The sequence below is a fragment of the Leuciscus leuciscus genome (genome assembly GCF_965113295.1).
Source record: "Leuciscus leuciscus genome assembly, chromosome: 13".
Taxonomy (NCBI): Eukaryota; Metazoa; Chordata; class Actinopteri; order Cypriniformes; family Leuciscidae; genus Leuciscus; species Leuciscus leuciscus.
The window spans coordinates 33797510-33813893 of NC_138737.1; the positions used below are offsets into that span (position 1 = coordinate 33797510).

General features: G+C 36.0%; 1 protein-coding gene across 2 annotated transcripts in view; it reads right to left on the bottom strand.

Moving 5' to 3' along the window:
- prickle3 (prickle homolog 3) overlaps window positions 1–16384 on the bottom strand; it is a 51755-nt gene that overhangs the window by 25796 nt on the left and 9575 nt on the right. Inside the window, exons 1-2 of one of the 2 annotated variants that reach the window (XM_082188703.1) lie at window positions 5458–7044; window positions 642–825 (exon numbers count right to left, since the gene is read on the bottom strand). In XM_082188703.1, coding sequence (XP_082044829.1) covers window positions 642–752 — 111 coding nt within the window. In that variant the 5' untranslated portion in view covers window positions 753–825; window positions 5458–7044. Of the gene's footprint in view, window positions 1–641; window positions 826–5457; window positions 7045–16384 lie in introns of those variants that run through there. The other variant, XM_082188702.1, reaches the window with a different exon arrangement.

The window sequence follows — 16384 nt, forward strand, 5'->3', positions numbered from 1 at the left end:
AACACACTGTGTTGTCTGTATGGTGTGAATTGGCCTTAAAAGCAATCAGATTCAGCAGCAGTCAGTGGTTTGAGTGAGAATATTCCAGGCTAGTCTCAAATGGCCAGGGTCCAGCCTTACACACGCTCCGCCTATGTGCAGAACATACACACTTTATATTTGATTAACAGTCTTTTGAGGTTTAATACTTACAGGCACTAAGTATACAGCCCTAGTTTTGACTTATCGATCCAAAATTTGCCAAATTTCATGACGTTCGATGTTATACTGTCAATTTTTATGACTGGATTTCGCAATTCCATCAGCGTTTTCCTCATCACAAGAATCATTTGCCAAAAAAAACTGATTAGTTCCTGTACCTTTTACATGTAGGTACAGTCTCTAACGGTCGAAATGGGCAGTTATTGGCCAGGATAAAATGAAATGCAGAACTGAACATCAACACTGGCGCTACATAGGATAGCTGAGGTGATGTTTTTTGTCCTTCTTGAAGCTTGACAGCCTTGTTTCATTGTATTAAAAAGAGCAGCTTTAGTGGATTTAAGAGAGGCTGTGATTGGCTGATTCAGACCAACCGCTCACTTAACACTTTACTTTGACGTCATTGTATCTATAGATTCTCCTGAAAGCGGTCTCCTCACCTGTTCAGGCTTGATTCCGGGCGGCACCCAGGCGTATTCTTCCGAGGCGCACCCCGAGTCGTCGTCGGATATGGAGTGCCTCTGGAAGTCTGACACCAGCTTCATCATCATTCTCTCCAGCTGGCCGGGCACCGAGCGCACCACATGCTCTTCCCGCACACACTTACAGTGCACACAGATCTTCCTGTGGAAACAGGTCAGCAGAGGGGTGTTGAGTGGACAGACTGGACACTGCCAATCCAACACAACTGAAAATTACACTTTCAACACAACGGTTTAGGATTTGGGGGGAAATAAGGGAATGAATCTGAAAAACATTTTAAAAATTGGGTGTTCGTACTTTTTTGGGTTTATAAAAAAAAAAAAAACTCATTCCATTTGAGTTTTTATAGGCCACATTCACACTGTTTTTTACTACTTATAAAATAATAATAATAATAATAATAATAATTTTATTGTGATTATTATTAAATATATTAACGAAATAAGAAATATAATGTAATTTTACATTTTATTTTACTTTAAAAATACAATACTAATATTTAGGTCTTATGGCCAGATTCACTAACAGCTTGCGCAAACCCTCTTTTGGCGTTAAAAAACTACTGTCAGGATAGCGCTGAGAAGCATGGAAACAGTTATTTTTGCGGCTGACCTTATTGCATATGCATTTGTAGGAGTTTCCCTTTCAGACGCAGAATTTATGGGTGGAGAATATTTAAATGAATCATGCAAGGTGATTCACTAAGGTTTGCGCTAGACAAGTTATTGGTATTTCCATCAATATTTACCGCCCCAAAAGCATATCTTAAACCAGACGCTAATTTGCGCTGCTCTTGGTAGATTGTGTTGGTCATTATGGAAATGATCCGGCTGTGTCTGTGTTCTTTCATTTGCATGACGTCAGTAGATCATGCGCTGAACTTTACATTCCCATGGGACTTTTATGGGATTGCGCTCTAAGGCTAATTTGCTCTGTTTAGTAAATCTGGCCCTATATTTCTTCATTTTCAAATGGTTTACCATCAAGCTTTTATGTTGATAGGTTGCAGGCAAATAAATACATGTGCTGCCAGTTTCAGTAAATATTCATTTACACGTGTGCAGCTCACAGCATCTCAGATCGGCTTGATTCACAGTAAATGATTCAAGCTGTTCTGAGTCTCTGAAACACTATCATGAACCACCAATGGCGTAACTTTGTTTTAAAAAGTGGGTGGGACAGGTGTGTGTGTGGGGGGGGGGGGTGCTAATACAATGTTAAATCATAAATCAGATGTTTGTACAATAACATTACAATGTCCAGCAATTGATTTAAATAGTACATTGGGCTTAATTTGTCTTTTAATGAGATCTAATATATGTTGTTAGTGCCGAGAATATTCACGTGAATAAATACATAGATCCGATGTACTTTAATGGTCCAGAGGCAGAACTTTTGCCAAGCGTGTCAGAGGTTCTGGGTTCTAATCCGCACTTGTATAGTTTTTCTCATCAAAACCGATTATGTTTATCAGTGGTTATATATCAAGCAGGGACACGTTTGTGTGCATTTTGTTTTGTGATTTCACCGGAACGAATGAAGAGTCTCCGCAACGGATTGAAGCGCGCGTCCGAGTGAAGACTGTCCGCGAGCCAAAAGAGAACACTGTACGTCCCACAGATCGCTTTGATCACTTGATTTAAAAAACAACTCATTTCAGCGCTAGATCGCCTCTTATTTACCAAACGAATGAAATGGATGCTCTGCTAGTTAACTGGAGATGTTTTATGTATTTGTAATGGTTATTTGTATTTATTTAAAAAGTGGTGGGGACAATATCGACACTGGCAAAAAGTGGTGGGGACATTGAATATCTGCGTTCTGCTCAGTCTCAAAAATGCAGAATTTTTTAGGAAATGCTGAATCCTTCAAAGGAGATGTCCAGACTCCTCATTTCCATAGTGAATGCAGACTAAGCTCCAAAAAAAAGCCATAAAAGGGGCATAACACTACGATACAACTATATTCCAAGTCTTCTATAGCTTTGTGTGAAAAACATATCTCATCTGGTGTATCTGCCCTCAGACTGTGTAATGCTCTTCTGTATTAGATCTGCATCATCACTATCTGTTTTTAAATCTGAGTTGTCTTTTTAATTTGGCTTATAATCTAAGAGGAAGTTTTATTGCACTGTATTTTACAAATTTTTTGTATTGTCAAATTGTTTTGTTTATATTGTGCAGCACATTGGTCAACCTAATGGTGCTATATATAAAATAGACATTGATTTATCTGCTTTATATCGGCCACCCTGCTTTCTAAGATGTCGGCACAGAAAAAATAAAAAAATAAAAAAATAATAATATATATATATATATATATACACATACAGTATGTATATATATATATATATATATATATATACATACAGTATATATATATAATATATATATATACAGTATATATATATATATATATATATATATATATATATATATATATATATATACACATACAGTATATATATATTGGTCGAACACTACTTATGAATTAAAAATATTCCAAATCTTAATTTCTGACTTTGGTCAAACCCTGTCACCAACATTTCTGAGCACCAGCTGACACAACCGATGTTCATGATACCTATTATTACTTCTCAAAACAGACAATAATTTCAGGCAGGTGATTCATGCCTAAAAGATGTTACATCAACTCATGTTGACTTTACGTTAAAATCAAATGTAGAAACCGACCCTGCAATCAAAATTACCATCTTTACATTCTACATGTTACTGGTCTTATTGTGAACTATCATTCAGCACAGCATGCCAAAGAAAACATTAGTCTTTATCAAAATCAAATCAAAATGTTATAACTTGGGCCGCCTTCGCTAGTAAAAAAGTAATATATTTAAAATACATATATTTCATACTAAGTATAGTTCAAATATATTAACATACTTACTGACATATCGCTTGAGACTTACTGATATAAAAGTTATAATGAAACTTTTTATTTGGAGTACTACTTGTGCACAATGCACATTTCTTAATATTAAGCCTAAAATGGGTTTTAATGTCAGTATTAATAAGGATTGTATGAACTTTGAATAATATGAATCTTTAAATGCAAGATTTGAAATAAATGCATTTCAAATACATTTTAGTATATTTATTTTTCACTACGGTTTTCTAAGGCTTTTTTTTCCCGGCTGATGTTGTAGAGAATATTCTATTCAATTCCTGATTGATAAAATCAAGCGATGTCCTTGTTAAACTCAGAAGTACATCATTACAGAAGAAATCTGGGTTGCAAATGGGGTTTCATGTTGGTTTCAACATGTTGGTGTCCTAAACATCCCCAAGATAAACAAGAATAAGACCTAATCACACATATAACAATACATCTAATCGCACATTAAATCACAATTATAGTTATTCACACATTTCACAAAACAATATGCAAAAATATACACACAAGTTTAATACTATTTGAAAGAGAGAGAAAAAAACAAAACATGTTGTGCATGCAGACAGGCCTGTCCCACTGCATTGGTTTCACACCTCACCCTGAATTACTTTTAACCTGCTGTTGTCACAGCAATTTAATTAATGGCATCTATTAATGACAAATGATCTTATGTTTCTGATGAAGACCAGCATAGCAGGTTCATCCATGGCAACTACTGGAACAATGGCTAGAGTCACGGATCTTACACTTCACTACACAGCCAAACTCATGCCAACAAAAGCCCTTTAAACCACAGACATACACCAAATGACTTAAATCATAACCAACCTTCACTTTATTTTGTATAGAACCAAGATATGAAGAAAAGGTGTTATATTCTGTCATGATTTACTCTAACCTTGTTCCAAACCTGTGAAACCTTGAAAAATGAAAGTCAGTAGGGGCCGTTGTTTTTTTGGACCCCATTGACTTTCATTGTAAGGACAAACATGAAACACATTCTTCAAAATATCTTTTCTAAAAAAATTCATACAGGTTTGGAACAAAAGGAAGAGTAAATAATGATCAATGATTTTTTTTTTTGGGTGAATGAATCCTTATCCCTGTAATGCATGACATATGAAATAATATTTTGAAATAGAACACTAAATCTACAAAACGTTTGCACCTTATTTGATATATCAGGATTTTATGGCTCATGTAGTATGATATATAGTGAGAATATCAAGCTCATAAAAAAATTATAATAATATTCAGATGCTCAAACTAAGCAGAAATATGCAGTTTGGTGAAGTTGCTGCTATTTATATGGTCAAAAAGTAAGATGAAATGATTACATTCCCAATAATATGTGAGATGGTGTGTAAATGCTTAGTTTTATGATCAAAGCTCTGTAGTTTTCATTCTGAGGGGCAAAACATATAATGCAATGCAATACAATAATGATTGAGAGATCATCATATTTGATACATTTTAACATTTTTCTAAAAAATAAATGATGTACGGATAATCAAGTAAACCAAAGTTGCTTCAGTCCAGTAAATGTTTATCTTGAAATATAATGAACATAATACAAAATATATAATGTAATATTGAATTATTATAATGATACAAGTTATTCTCACGTTGACTTGCCTATACAGATGTTTAAATATAACTTGAATTTGCTTGATGAAATAATACGAATTTGTTAAATAAAGATCTAATTATTTTATGTAATATTTTATTATTTTTACTATGCAGTAAGAGCTTTATAAAGCCATAGCAGTATAAAATATAGCACGTCTCTCCTACCTTACTGCTTGAATAAATTAACAATAATCTCTAAAACATCAGATTAAAAGAGAATGAACAAATACGTACTGAATACAGTTCAAGAATCAGCCAGAAAATGTCCAGGTGCGACACACTTTTCTCTAATCCTAATCCTGTCCCACAACACAACACAACACAACAAACCCCGTCCTCGGACTGAGCGCTGCCAGAGACTGGTGAGCGGCGGACGCGCGTGTCACAGTCTGAAGGCCCGCTCATTGGGCGGCACTGATGATATCACACCACTTGTGTGATCAGTTTTCTCTCTATCTCATGCTGGAAATGAGGTCAAAGCCCGGTCTTCAAGTCCACACGGAGGTGAAACGGGAATATCGTGGCGGTTCATGTGTGTGTGTGTGTGTGTGTGGAAGGGGTGGGGGTTTAATCCTTCTCAGTACAGTTATGGGATAAGCGCTACTGTTCTCTTAAAGTCAGACATCAGTTCATTTTAATGGACAGCTACAGCCACAATGTCAAACTGAGAGAAAGAAAGCAGATGAGTGCATACTGAACAAAACAACGTCACTATATCAGTGTGTCTATTGTATAACACCTCAGATGGGTTTGGTGGCGGGGCGCACAGATGGAAGACAAAAGCTGCTTTTCACTGATTTTACTCTCTTCCTCCTCTCCACCTATCCACCACTCCATTCTACCAATCCCTTCTTCTCTGGATAAGCTGCCACTCCATGTCCCCGGCCCAACTTGCTTGTATATAAAGTCTCTTCTGCTCACCAAGGCTGCATTTATTTGATCAAAAATTAATAATATGGTGAAATCTTGTTACAATTTAAAATATCGGTTTTACATTTGAAACTATTTTAAAATAGTTCATATTTGTTATAGTAAATACACTTCTGTTCTGTTTTTATAACAAATTGATACTTTGCAAACACATTTTAAGCAATAAAGTTTGTCAATAGACATTAATAGACTGTTTGTATGCCCACGAGTGTCATGTTTTAACATGCAATCAAGTGTCAAAAAAATCTAAATGTAAAAGTAGTTAAAAAAATAATAATCTCAAGACGCTTGTCAAACTGTAATATCAAGCAATTTTGAATTGAAGAATGTTGAATCTAATTCTAACTTTTTTTGGGGGGGTCAAAAGTTTGCATTCATGTTGAAAACCACTAAGTACATCACACAAATCTTGAATAATAATAATATATAAATAATAATTAATATTCATACAACTCCACACAGCTAACAGGAAACCTTACATAAATGGCATATTTTGTCCTATTGTTCCCAGAAGGGACAAACAAAGATTAGCACACTACAAAAACAGTGTGGAAACGTTACGGCTCAGGCATTAGCACTGGTCAACAAGTTCACCCCTGCTGGTAAAAGCCATCCTAACCCAAGATCAACATGCAATCTGTTTCCAGATGTGTCCTGAAGACATGTGCATGTGCAGATGGTATGACTGCACATGATGATGTCACACACATCTGCCAAGCCATTCATTTATCCTATGCACACATATTTACACAGAAACCATTTGTAATATTGTGCCATACAGTCTATGATAAATCAAAGACGATGGGTGTGCAATGTCTCAATGAAGTCCAACTTTCTCCAATGCTCTAATGGCTGAATGATGTCTTTATCAGCGCGTTGGCACAGATCAATATTTGAATACTTGCAATACATTCCTTATAGAAAATGAAGGAAGAAGAAAGGGACATTTTAGGTAGCAAACTGCAAGGACTACAGCAAAGCAAATGTGTACTTCAGTGGTGGGAGTGAAAGTTTGGAATTCTCTGCAAAATGAACTAAAGCAATGTAAAAATGTATTTCTGTTTAAAAAAAAGATTTAAAGAGAAAACAATGGATTTGTATGAACACTTATAGAAATTGATGATGATGATGGTTGTGATCATGGTTTGCTTTGGATGAATACTTATAGAAATTGATGGTGATGATGATGGTTGTGATTATGGTTTGCTTTGGAATCTGTTTCAGGTTGATGTTTTGGTTTCTAGTTTGTTTCATTTGTTATCGTCATGCATTGGCGGGGACTTGATATGTTGAGTTTTTTTGTGTTTTTTTGAGGGGGCAGGAAATATAAGATATTCTTCACCCTGCCTCCTTTTCATCATGGTTTTATAAATTATATATATGAGGATGATGAAGTAAGTTTTGTTGGAAAATATCCATGAATGAAATAAACATAATCAATCAAAAAAAACATTCAATACTGGATTATCCAATATATTGTGATGATTTTAATCATATTTTTATTTGGCAAGTTAATCCTTCCAGTAGGAAGTATGCTTTAATGTCCCATCTGAATCTCAGGATCATATAAGTTGCATTAATGTCTGTCTGTAGCAAAATTGCTGTTTATTTACGCAAATTAGTTATTTCAATCTTTTTAAATGAAGTATTTAAAAAAACTGATTCACACTACTGTTAGTCATTGCTAAAAAAAATGTTTTTAAAATAGATCCCATAGCATTTTACAGACTTATATTGTGGCATTTAAATAAAAAGTAAAAAAAAATAAAAAAATTCGGTGTTAATTTAGCGATTAAATTAGCGACTTAATTACATTTTTTAAAAACATTATTATTTTATTGTGTGCATTAAACAATTTGAATATAGGAAACAGCTGTTATAAATAAAAAATCCTAAAACCCTAACTATACAACTTTTTAGAATTAGATTTAAGACTATTATACAAGACTATTAAGGAATCAAGGTCAAGGAATAAAACAATTGTATTGTACCAGAACCAATGCTTGCACACTAATAATGCTGTTTAGTAAGATTACAAATCATGTACAGTCAGAAACGCTGGCATCTTTCTAACTATAATTAAACGCTGACATTTGTATCTTATCTTTTACCTCATTCCATTTGACAGAATCATGATGATCTGCCACTTTTAGACACTTTCCCCCAAAATACAATAATCATGCAACTTAACTGTCAAAGAAAGATATTGGAAAGAGAACATTTAAATGTGAATGACTTCAGACACTTATTTCACCACAGTACAATAGTCACGTAATTTATTAAAAAAGCTACATATATCTGTTTGTATAAGCGGCATTAAAAAGCTTGTCTGCAAAATCTGAGGGCGCATATTTCCAAAATTTTTGACATTCTTTAAAACTGAATAAACACTCCAAAGAAAGTTCCTACAAGCATATAAACACACTTTTGCCAAACTAACAGCGATACACATCATCATCATCATCATCACTGCTATTGCCGTTATGATTGTCATTCTGAACAAACTTCCTGTCAGACTAGTTCAAACACAAAACTAAATTGAAACACTTCACAAGATCATAGGTAACTGAACACTAAGTGATCAGTACTGAGTACATTACCTGTAGTCCTGACACTGCAAAATCCCTTTTTAAGAGCTGTAATATGTTGAATTGTTCAGACCCAAGGTGATTTAAGCAAGTTAGCCATTCTTCAATGACCTGGTAGTGAACAAAACGTCATCCCGCTTGAGCCGAGTCAGATGACAGTGGTCTCTATTGCTTGATTCTTCCCCCTCAGGCCGCTGAAGCCAACACTGATCCCAAACAATAGATTCTCCCTCCACAAGCCCTCCCCTCGGTCTCCTCCCTCACCAACAACATGTTTCAGATTTCCCTTTTCAAACATGTTCTCTATAACAGCTCATGTGATAGGAAGGATGTACAGTATGAGGCTGCGTCTCTTTTGACGCTTTCATCTTAAAATAATATTCTGGGTTTAATACAAGTTAAACTCACTGGACATCATTTATGCTGTAACGGGGATTACCACACAAACTAATTTCCACTTGCAAAATAAATAAAGCTAAATCTGGTTTATAGAAAGGCTTATTCGTAAACGGTAAAATACTCAAGTAGAGCCACTAGATGTAAACTGTATGCATAAACTTCAAACTATATCATTTTCATGTGAATAATTCACTTAACCTTTTCTGTGTAAAGTTACATCCAATTTTACACCTCTATTGCCATGCTATGCTAACACAATGCTATAAACCCTAAAATTACGGTAAGAATTATTATTAGGGATGAACCAATATGAAAATTTAGACCGATACTGATAACCGATAATTCTTTATTTTTGAAAGCTGATACCCGATATATTGGCTGATAAATTTAAATCCAAAATTTTCTATAATTTACACAAAAACCAAAGTCTCACCATTAAAATCCATATCCCAAGCACACAATTATAATGTTCACATTATAATTTTATGTAGCCTATATGACAGACTTGCACTGCACATGTTGCACCTTTTTTGAAAGGATTTCAATCCTATTTCAAGCAATTCAACACCATCATGGTGAACAGTGCGCATCTGAAGGGTCTAAGCTGAAGGAAATAATCCATTATTTATTGGCTTAAATAAATCGACCAAATTTTCTTATCGATAACGATGACATTAAAAATGAACATATATCGGCCGATACCGATATGGTGGCCGATATATTGTGCATCCCTAATGGTTATTTAAACAGCTTTGAGCTCGAATATTTATGGAAGCTTGTTTCCGCCACAGAATAAAAGAATAAAAAAATAAAAAAAGATACCTGCGACTTTTTAATCACACAATTCAGACTTTTTTCCTCAGAATTGACCGTTCGCAAAGACCCGCCCCCTTTAGTTGTCCAACAAGCCACACCGCTCTCACGTCCCACCATGTTCTCACACATTGAAAAATATATCTCGGAGCAGAGAGGACACTGACAATGCACTGACAGACAGGACAGACCAGGTTACTTTTGATATGAAACAAAGTCTCAACTTTCAAATTTGGTAATTTTTTTAAGAAATTTAAATAATAAATACCGTTTTGTGGCTCTTTAATGTGTCAGACAGATCGCTGTAGCGCCTCAGTTAAAGCTGCTCATGAACTGATCATCTATTCCTTCTAGTTAATTTATAGCACCAAATAAACATGACTGAACATCAGAAGGAATGTTGTTTTAACCGCGGAAAGACGTCAGTACACTCCGTTTTTCAAGTTCAAATCCTCCAACGTTAATCTACTAACTCTCCTGACTGCTTTGTCGGACAAAAATGGCGATTCGGCAGATGGCAGATTATGATTGGTCAGATCGCCTGTCAATCAAACTCCCAGCGAAGGGTCAATTGTGAAATATAAACTCGCAATTGCGAGAAAAAAAAGTCAGAATTGTGAGTTAAAAAGTCGCAGTTGTTTGTTTTACTCCGGGGTGGAAACAAGTTCCCATAGTGCTGTGCTGAAGAGTTGCAAACGTAAAAGCGAGTAATCAAGGGATCCGGTTTAAAGAACAGATGGACACTTTCTGGTGCGGGTTTCATGGTGGCAGCAGTGAGCGGTTGAGAAATAACTGCCTGGCTCTTCACTGGTAATTCAACTACTACCATCCTGCCAGACTCTCTTACCATGGCCAGGAGCTCACTGGTAACTCAATCAAATTCTCACAAGAGCTTGACAACCTCCAGGACAACTGCCTTGGACAACATCAGACACGCATGACAAGATGGACGTTCTCTCCGGTGCTTGTGCTCAGCTGGCACAGATTCTGGGACCAATCTATCATTCACAGGCTTTTCATCATCCTGGCATGCAAAATCACCTTCTAGCTAAATCAGACCTAATAAAGTCACAAAAATATGGAGTTTTGGTGTGTTTTAAAATTAAATTTGGCCCAGTAAATAATGCAATTAAGACTTTAAGGTCATTTCAGTTCATGCTAATAAATTCAGGGTGGAAATGAACGTTTCTTCCTCCATCCACAGTTGCTGATGAATCACAGATTTTTTGAATGGTCCCAAACTGCAGGAGTCAGCAACCTTTTTGACATGAAGTGACATTTTTCCTTTAGTTTGTTTGTTTTCAGGTTTCAATTACACTTTGAAGAACAGATTTTTATGTTTAAAAAAATAAGGGCAAGAACTAATGCAAAAAATAGATGTATATCTGTCAAAGGGGTAAACCTATAATAATTGTGATGAGGAATTAAAATTGTGTATTTCACTCTGTAAATTCAAGAAAATGTTTAAAAACAACGTGATAATTATATAACTCAATTTGAATAATTTGTGTATGTATTATTTTAACTATTGTAACAATATCTGAAATGTGTACCTTTGTAATCATGTATGTAAATTTTGGAAAATGTCTTATGTAACTGTTTGTTTATCTTGTATGAATCAAATCCAGTGAGAAAAAATAATGCTCATTAGATAAATATGTATAAAGGGTAGGCATAATAAGCAAAGGCTTCAGCTTACACTTTTTTTCGGTTATCATGTATATTTTTTCTTTACTATGGAAAATTGTCTGTGAGGGCCGAAATACATTTTTGTTGAGTTGAAATTGAATTGAATTTCCAATGGATCTGTTTACACCTGGTCATTAATGCGTTTTTACTGATCAGATCCATCCTTTTTGTTAAAACTGTTCAATTTACACTTGGCAACATAACTATGTCTCCACAAAACCAATATGAATCTAATCTGCTAAATCTAACTCTAATGCTGAACTTTCAGTTTCATTTGCGGTAGTTTGCACGTGGGCTTGCTCAGCTACTCCTCTGTAGCGTTATCTGGCTAGCGGGAGCCGTTATTACACACTCTCGCATCTTTATATTTTACCATTTTGGGAAGTGTTAAATTTAAGTGTTAAAGTTTCATCTGGAATGTATAGCATTAATGTTCAAACAAGCTTTCACTGATTTGCGCGGTTTAATTCTCTAACTTTAATAGTAGGCCATTTATAACTCTTAACTTAATAAAACTATTTATACTTTAGCAAAATACTGAATGAAATGCATAGGCTACACCTCCTGTTGGCACGCGTGACATAGGTTGCCGCCCTCTGCCATACTGAATATAATACATTTAAAACATATTATATACATAATATACAGAAATATATTATTTGAATTAGTATAAGACAGATATATGATCAACTTTTTGATTATTAGTATCAGCTGATAAATGTTTATGTCTGGCTGATGTGTGTGGGAATGGGACTTTTATTTTGACAGCGCAGAGACTTAACAGATAACAGAGTACCAGTGACCAACTTGAACCAATTGTGAAATTAGAATGAGTGAGTGTGTGAGAGTGACATGTGAAGGCCAAGTATGGTAATCATAATCAGAATTTGTCCTCTGCATTTAACCCATCCAAGTTAGTGCACACATTAGGAGTAGTGAACAGTGAACACACACCAGGAGCAGTGAACACACACCCAGAGCAGTGAACACACACCAGGAGCAGTGAACACACACCCGGAGCAGTGAACACACACCAGGAGCAGTGAACACACACCAGGAGCAGTGAACACACACCAGGAGCAGTGAACACACACCCGGAGCAGTGAACACACACCCGGAGCAGTGGGCAGCCATTTTTGCTATGGCGCCCGGGAGCGATTGGAAGTCCAGTGCCTTGCTCAGTCATTTCCTGCCAGTATTGAGAAACTGTACTTTGCTGAGTTACAAGCTATTGATCATTTAAAGTAGTTCAACTACAGTCAAGCCACCCTTTAGTGCTAGTGCTAGTTAGTGGCCTAATAAAATTAGTTATTTAAATTATTCAACTGTCTGTTTCCATTCAGGTGACCATCACATAAACACATAATATAACAAAATACATAGATTTAACAAATTACAAAATACACCCTAATTTTTATAACTAGATCAAAAACATAATGAACAGCAGCAGTTTATTTCAACATATTTCTCTATCTGTTAAATAATACTTTCTATTCATTAAAGAATACTGAAAAAAAAAAAAACTTTTTTAAAGCTATCATTCATAATAATAAGAAATGCATTTCGTGCAGCAAATCATCATATTAGAATGATTTCTGAAGGATCATGTGACACTGAAGACTGGAGTAATGATGCTGAACATTCAGCTTCACCATCATAGAAATAAATTAAATTAAAAAATATATTAAAAAAAGGTAAAAAAAAAAAACTTTTATTTTACATTTTTATAATATTTCACAATATTACTGTTTTAACTGTATTTTTCATCAAATAAATTCAGTGAGCATAAGAGACTTCTTTAACCGACAAACCTTACCGCCCCAAAACTTTTAAACGGTAGTGTATATAAATAAAAACACTTTGGAATTCAAATTTAAATAAAGCTCATAAAGTAGTTACTGGAAACACACTACTGCTAATACAGTAAATAGCATTGCTACTTTTAGTTACTCCCCAACAACACTGATCTGATTCTGAACCTAAAGAAAGATGAAAAGAGTGTGACATAATGAAAGGGAATGAGAATGAGTAAAAGAGAGCAAGACAATGATTAAATTAAGAAGCACTGAGACAGAAGAGGGAAATGCAGAGAGGAGGGTAAGTGTGGGAGTCTGATGGCTCTATTCCTGCAGTCTTGGCAGCAGAAGGACCTGAAAGGACTAATCTTATTAGTCGGACAGGAGGAATTAGGACACAAAATAGGGGGCCAGACGGGTGGACATGGGGGAAAGAGTCTGGGAAGAAAAGAGCCGAAGCAGAATGGGTCGAATCGGAGGAAAATAAATGTTACCGCAATGGACATTAACGTCAGTGCAACGAACGTTTAATTTTTTTTACACAGCGCTTGTTGAGCAGAATCTGAATAGGCTACTTTACATGGATTAAAGCAGTGTTTCCCAACCACTGTGTTGTCAGGTGTGCCGTGGAAAAGGATCAAATGCCAATTTTTTTGTAAATAAAATAAATACTACAACTAACAATATATCGTCGCTGTCAGACTGAAACCTTTTATCTCTATATTTCGTCAATTATTATTATTTTTATGCTATTGGTCATCCTTTACGCCTGTATATGGGTTATACAAATATTTAAGCAATGAAAATGATTCGTAACTTCGTGCTGCACGCAGTTTGGAGAGGGATCTCTGCTTGTCTGCAATGCAAAGGTAAATAAAGAACTGATGTTTGAATAAGTACTGATTTTTCTTTACTCAAGAAACACAAGTTCACACCGCAAGTCTTAATGCTCAATTCAGATTTTTTGCTCAGATCCGATTTTTTGATTGGCTGTTCACATTACCTTTTAAAATGTGACCTATATCTGATTGCAGTGTGAACTGTTTGAGGTTTCAAACTAACCCGCATGCGCAAAAGAACAATAACAATGACATCAGACGCAGCACGCGGTTGCACTAAAGTTCGGGAGGTTATGGAGGAAGTAAGCATATTCACATTTATTTAAACATGTTTGTGTAATGGAAGCCGTAACATTAATGAGCAGATGCTGAGGAGGAGAAGAACGAAGAGAAAGAGAGCAAAATTGGCTATTTTATGGCTGCAAATTCACTACAGAGGTCTGTGTGGATGCGTAGTTTGACACTGCAGCCACGTTATCCTGTGTCCCCGTTCTTCCATTTCGTGTGATTTTTTTTAAAAACGGAGCGGTTACGGTAGGATCCTTCTAGTTTAGCTTGAATTGAAGTATCTCCCTATATAGGCTACTAATTAGGTCTAACACCTCACTCTCAAGTTTTTAATGTTAGGCTACTATCTATGTCTGTTGTGTCTAGGGCTTCATCGCCGACGCATAATTGTGACAAATGTCGACGTAGATTGACGTAAAAGTCGCATCAAATCCGCCTTGGTTGTTCACACTGCGGCCGCATTGAAAAAAATCAGATCTGGGTCTGATTTGAGTGTTCACACTACCTCTGAAGAAGTCTGACCTGGTCACTTGACCCCCAAAAAATCTGATTTGGGCCACTTTTGCCTGCAGTGTGAACTATGGGCCCTATCATACACCCGAGTGTTTAATGCCATTTCAGCCCGACGCAGTTATCATTTTCACGTCCTGCGCCACGTTGTAGCAAATGCATTTGCGCCCATTTGTGCACCCGTGGGCTGCTGGTCTGAAAACGAGGTGTGTTCAGGCGCATTGTTGGCGTGTTGCTATATTGAGGCAACTGAAATAGACTACGCCATTGACCAACTGAAACCTGGTCTAAAGTCAATGGCACGATATTTTTTTTGTAATTTAAAGAGCGTGTTAGTAATATGCACCTATAGGCGGGTCCACAAGGCGCGTACACTTTGTCCCGTAGATGGTCTGCTTGAGCGCTTTAACCTCGCACACGAGCAGATCCGTTTCCTCGCTAGAGAAGCGTTCAGTTTTTCTGTTTCAAATTCCGTCATGTAAATAGCGAATCCGCCATGGCGCGAGCGCAACTGGCCTTTAAAGGGAATGGGAGACGAGAATCTGATTGGTTTATTGCACGTCATGGCCAAAACACACCCATTGCTCATTAAGAGAATAAGGACAACCCTTTTAGACCATGTGCCGGGTGCGCGGACCATTTTTCCCATCGTTAAACTAGCAAAAGTGAATTCAGACACTTTCAACCTAAGTGCACTTGCACCCTGCGCTTTAGACCATGTGCCTAGATCGTTAAAATAGGCCCCTGTGTCTATAAAAGTTCATGTTTTTTTTGTATTTGAAGAGAGGAGAAGAGTCTAGTTGTAGCCAATACTGTTTTAAATATCCTGTGCATATAGCGCTTTCCTTATAGGCTAGCGCTTCATCTTTTATATCATGAGATTTAAAAGCGAACACATAGCTACAATAAACTTTATATATAACCTGTAAGTTGATGAAAACATAATGTGCACTGACAGTCTCAGATGCGGCCGTTCCAGTGACGGACAAAACGCACACTTCTGTAATTCACTGGTCAAAAACCTTGTAACTCCATCTGAGCTTGATTCTCATCAAATGTTATTATTATAATGACACATGCATGTCTGACCAATTATAAAGCCACAATACCAACTTTGATGACACTGTGTTTAATTATTTAAAAAACACGCCAGGTTTCCGCCCGACAGTGACGATTTATAAATGTATTGTTTTATCAACTACCTGTATGACCTTATTGTGTTCATATCTGATTTAAGCTCAAGTTTCACATTAAATGTGAGTAATATATATACTTTTAATATGACATTTGTAGCAATGCATGTTTGTGC